This window comes from Schistocerca piceifrons, unplaced genomic scaffold, assembly GCF_021461385.2.
Source record: "Schistocerca piceifrons isolate TAMUIC-IGC-003096 unplaced genomic scaffold, iqSchPice1.1 HiC_scaffold_2019, whole genome shotgun sequence".
NCBI classification, from domain to species: Eukaryota; Metazoa; Arthropoda; class Insecta; order Orthoptera; family Acrididae; genus Schistocerca; species Schistocerca piceifrons.
The window spans coordinates 58,417-63,819 of record NW_025727922.1 but is presented as its reverse complement, the minus strand read 5'-3'; the positions used below and the strand labels follow the sequence as shown (position 1 = coordinate 63,819).

The 5,403-nt window shown below is 38.0% G+C and overlaps 1 protein-coding gene across 1 annotated transcript; it reads left to right on the top strand.

Annotated features, from left to right (window-relative positions):
* Nucleotides 1-2,249: 2,249 nt before the first annotated feature.
* LOC124741853 lies at nucleotides 2,250-4,464 on the top strand (the record flags this gene model as incomplete). Its single annotated transcript, XM_047248734.1, has 3 exons — nucleotides 2,250-2,893; nucleotides 3,047-3,913; nucleotides 4,357-4,464. Coding segments are annotated over exons 1-3 (1,619 nt in total), but the record flags the coding sequence as incomplete, so codon positions are not given.
* Nucleotides 4,465-5,403: the final 939 nt, after the last annotated feature.

The following is a 5,403-nucleotide window of genomic DNA, read 5'->3' as shown; positions in this document are numbered from 1 at the left end:
TTGAACCGTTCCTGTGACACTAGTTATAGATTCCGATGCTTCGCTTCAGGATTACTGTATCCCTCTGACCTTCTTATTGATGATGAAACATAGAAATTGTATCGGAATAAGATACAAAAGGCACAATGCCGACTTAAGTACAAGAAGACTGACTCTTCTTACTATATACGTTTTGAACCATTCCTGTGACACTAGTTATAGATTCCGATGCTTTACTTCAGGTTTACTATATAACTTAGACTTTCTTATTGACGATGAAACACAGAGATTGCGTCGGAATTAAATACAAAAGGCTAATGCCGAATAAAGTACACGAAGACTGACTCTTCTTACTGTCTATGTTTTGAAGCAATCCTGTGACACAAGTTATAGATTCCGATGCTACACTCCACGATTACTGTATCCCTTGGACCTTCTCATTGACGATGAAACACAGAAATTGCATCGGAATTAAATACAAAAGCACAATGCCGACTTAAGGACAAGAAGACTAACTGTTCTTACTGACTATGTTTTGAACCATTCCTGTGACACTAGTTATAGATTCCGATGCTTCATTTCAGGTTTACTGTTTCCCTCTGACCATCCTATTGACGATGAAACACAGAAACTGCATCGGAAATAAATACAAAAGGCACAATGCCGACTTAAGGACAAGACGTCTGACTCTTCTTACTGTCTATGTTTTGAACCATTACTGTGACACTAGTTATAGATTCCGATGCTTCACTCCAGGTTTACAGTATCCCTTGGACCCTCTTATTGACGATGAAGTACAGAAATTGCATCGGAATTAAATACTGGAGCCACAATGCCGACTTAAGGACAAGAACACTGACTCTTCTTACTGTCTATGTTTGAACCATTTCTGTGACACTAGTTATAGATTCCGATGCTTCACTTCAGGTTTCCTGTATCCCTTTGACCTTCTTATTGCCGGTGAAACACAGAAATTGTATCGGAATTAAATACGAAAGGCACAAAGCCAACTTATGTAGAAGAAGACTGACTCTTCTTACTGACTATGTTTTGAACGATTCCTGTGACTCTAGTTACAGATTCCGATGCTTCACTTCAGGTTTACTGTATCCCTCTGACCTTCTTATTGACGATGAAACACAGAAATTGCATCGGAATTAAATAGATAAAGCACAATGCCGACTTAAGTACAAGAAGGCTGACCCTTCTTACTGTCTATGTATTGAACCATTCCTATGACATTAATAGTATATTCCGATGCTTCACTTCAGGTTCACTGTATCACTTGGACCTTCTTATTGACGATGAAACAGAGAAATTGCATCTAAATAAAATACAAAAGGCACAATCCCGACTTAAGGACAAGAAGACTGACTCTTCTTACTGGCTATGATTTGAACCATCCCTGTGACACTAGCTATAGATTCCGATGCTTCAGATCTGGTATTCTGTAACCCTCAGACCTTCTTATTGACGATGAAACACAGAAATTGCATCGGAATTAAATACAAAAGGCACAATGCCGGCTTCAGTACAAGACGTCTGACCTTTTTTACTGTCTATGTTTTGAACCATTACTGTGACAATAGTTATAGATTCCGATGCTTCACTCCAGGTTTACAGTATCCCTTGGACCTTCTTATTGACGATGAAACACAGAAATTGCATCGGAATTAAATACAAGAGGCACAATGCCGTCTTAAGGACAAGAAGATTGACTCTTCTTACTGACTATGTTTTAACCATTCCTGTGACACTAGATATAGATTCCGATGCTTCACTTCAGGTTTACTGTTTCCCTCTGACCTTCCTATTGACGATTAACCCTGCTGTTCTGTTCGGGTCTATATGACCCGAAACGAATATGAACGTTATTTTACATTATGTAAATACCAATATATATTTATGAAACTTTGTGACTTTGTCTGAAAATGGATGAGCAGCATGTGTTTTAAAAGGTTTTAAAAAAGTTTAAGAAGTTTGGGCTTCAACTGTAATAGTTGCATATGTAATGTTCGGGTCATAATGACCCGACACAAATATGTTTAGTGTAACTCGTATTTATTTCTAAAATCTGGAAATGGCGAAAATTATTTTTGTTGTGTTGTGTGGGAATAGTGACTGCATCATTCCAACTTACTCTCAACAATCACCTAAAGCTCCATGCGTTCACAACAATGGGCTTGTTTGTTGCTTTCCCCAGGAAATAATAATTGGCAGTTCTCAATAATTGGAATGCTTTGTTTCTGCCCAGTTTGACTTGTGACACCATGGCGATGAGACCATTGAATGATCGTGAGTTGGAAGAAATAGTAAATGCCTCACCAGATGAAGGATCACTTTCTGAGTTTGAAGATCACATCAGCAATGCATCTGAAAGCGAGTGTTCCGATGACAGTTACGACAGTCCACAGCCCATACAAAATAGTGTAGAGACTTTTCTTTCTAAAAATGGGAATATAGAATGGCAGTTGCATCCACCAGCACAACATGGTCGCCTACCAGCTTCGAACATCATCAAGAGTACCCCAGGAGTTACCAGGTATGCAGTCAGCAGAATATCTGATGTAAAATGTTCATTTGAAGCAGTATTTCACACAGCGCTTCAAAATGAAATAATAGAGATGACAAATATTGAAGGGCAGCGAGTTTATGGTGAACAGTGGACAGATATTGATGGTTCTGTTTTCCATGCATACTTAGGACTCTTACTCCTAGCGGGTGTATATCGATCTCATGGGGAGTCTACAAAAAGTTTGTGGGATAAAGATACTGGGCGAAACATATTTCGAGCAACCATGTCTCATGAAACATTCTGTAAGATATCACGTGTCCTGCGATTTGACAAGAAATCTACTAGAGAGGAAAGACGACGTACTGACAAACTTGCCGCAATTCGTAGTATTTGGGAGAAGTGGGTAGAGGTCCTTCCTAAACTGTATAATCCAGGAGAAAATGTTACTGTTGACGAGCAGTTAGTAGCATTTAGAGGTCGCTGTCCATTCAAGCAGTATATCCCAAGTAAACCGGCAAAATATGGGATCAAAATATGGACCATGTGTGACAGCAAAACTTCATACGTACTGAAAGCCCAAATTTATACAGGAAAGGTGAGTGGAGCGGCACCAGAAAGAAATCAGGGAATGAGGGTGGTATCTGATCTCACTTCTGAGTTACGTGGTCAGAATATCACGTGTGACAACTTTTTTACGTCGTACAATTTGGGGCAGCTGCTTCTGAAAAGGAAATTGACTATGTTGGGAACTATACGGAAAAATAAGCCGGAGCTTCCACACAAAATGACCAACAAGGAGGTACACAGCTCTTCATTTTACTTCACAAATGACACTACTGTGGTTAATTATATTCCTAAGAGACACAAGAATGTTGTACTTATGAGCACTCTCCACCATGATGCGGAAATCAGTGACAGGGCTGATAAGAAGCCAAAAATGATTTTGGACTATAATTCAACCAAAGGTGCTGTAGACACGCTTGATCAGTTATTAGGTACATATACATGCAAACGAAAAAGTAATAGGTGGCCAATGATAGTTTTCTACAATATTCTTGATGTTTCTGCTTATAATGCATACGTTTTGTGGATTTCGGTTGACCCTAATTGGAATGCAAGCAAATTGACTAGAAGGAGAATATTCTTGGAGGAACTTGGAAAGTCACTGATAAAAGAACATATTGCATCAAGAACGCATTTCCCAAGAACAGAAGATTCTTTGAGAATGGTCACAAGCATCCAAAACCCGAATGATGTGGGTGGTGTGTCAGAATCGGTAACAACAAGAAAATCTACAAAACGTGCACGCTGTAAGTTCTGTCCATCAAGTAATGACAATAAAACAAACATGGTGTGTGGAAAATGTAGTAAACATATTTGCAAGAAACATGTAACCTACTTGTGTCCACAGTGCAAGCAGTAAGAAAAGAACTGTAGTATTTTATAAGATGATTGTATTGAAAATTCTGTTGTTTCAAATTTATGTGAATACTTGTGCCTAAACTACAATCAGTAAGAAGAGAGGATTCTAAAGTTGTAGTGCTTTCTATGTTGGAATGTAATAAAAAAACTGTAGTGTGTTCTGTACTGTAGTGTGCTCTAAGATGAATATCTGTAATGACAACTGTCTGTTGTTAGAAAATGTCAATACTTACGTCTAAACTGTCAACAATAAGAATAGAAGTATGGAAAAACTGTAGTGCTTTCTAAGTTGAATGCCTGTAATGGAAACTGTCTGTTGTTTCAAATTTATGTGCATATTTAAATGAAAAATATCCCTCAATAAAGTTGTATGCATTGTTATTATTATTATTATTACCATTATTATTATTATTATTATTATTATTATTATTACTAACAAGGTACTGGAATAGAACAACAATGTCGATAGCTAAAACTGTACCAAAATTTATGTTTCTAAAGCATTTTGATATGTCGGGTCATATTGACCCGAACAGTATATATGTCAAGTAAAAGTGAACAGAACAGCAGGGTTAAAAACAGAAATTGCATCGGAATTAAATACAAAAGGCACAATGCCGACTGAAGTACAAGAAGACTGACTCTTCTTACTGTCTATGTTTGAACCATTTCTGTGACACTAGTTATAGATTCCGATGCTTCACTTCAGGTTTCCTGCATCCCTCTAACCTTCTTATTGCCGGTGAAACACAGAAATTGCATCGGAATTAAATACAAAAGGCACAATGCCGACTTAAGGACAAGAAGACTAACTGTTCTCACTGACTATGTTTTGAACCATTCCTGTGACACTAGTTATAGATTCCGATGCTTCACTTCAGGTTTATTGTATCCCTCTGACCTTCCTATTGACGACGAAACACAGAAATTTCATCGGAATTAAATACAAATGGCACAATGCCGACTTAAGTACAAGAACACTGACTCCTCTTACTGTCTATGATTTGAACCATTCCTGTGACACTAGTTTTAGATTCGGATGCTTCACTCCAGGTTTACTGTATCCCTTGGACCTTCTTATTGACGATGAAACACAGAAATTGAATCGGAATTAAATAGCAAAGTCACAATGCCGTCTTAAGTACAAGAAGACTGACTCTTCTTACTGACTATGTTTTGAACCATTCCTGTGACACTAGTTATAGATTCCGATGCTTCACTTCAGGTTTACTGTATACCTTGGACCTTCTTATTGACGATGAAACACAGAAATTGCATCGGATTTAAATACAAAAGTGACAATGCCGACTTAAGTACAAGAAGACTGACTCTTCCTACTGTCTATGATTTGAATCATTCCTGTGACACTAGTTTTGGATTCCGATGCTTCACTTCAGGTTCACTGTATCCCACTGACCTTCATATTGACGATGCAACACAGAGATTGCTTCGGAATTAAATACAAAAGTCACAATGCCGACTTAAGG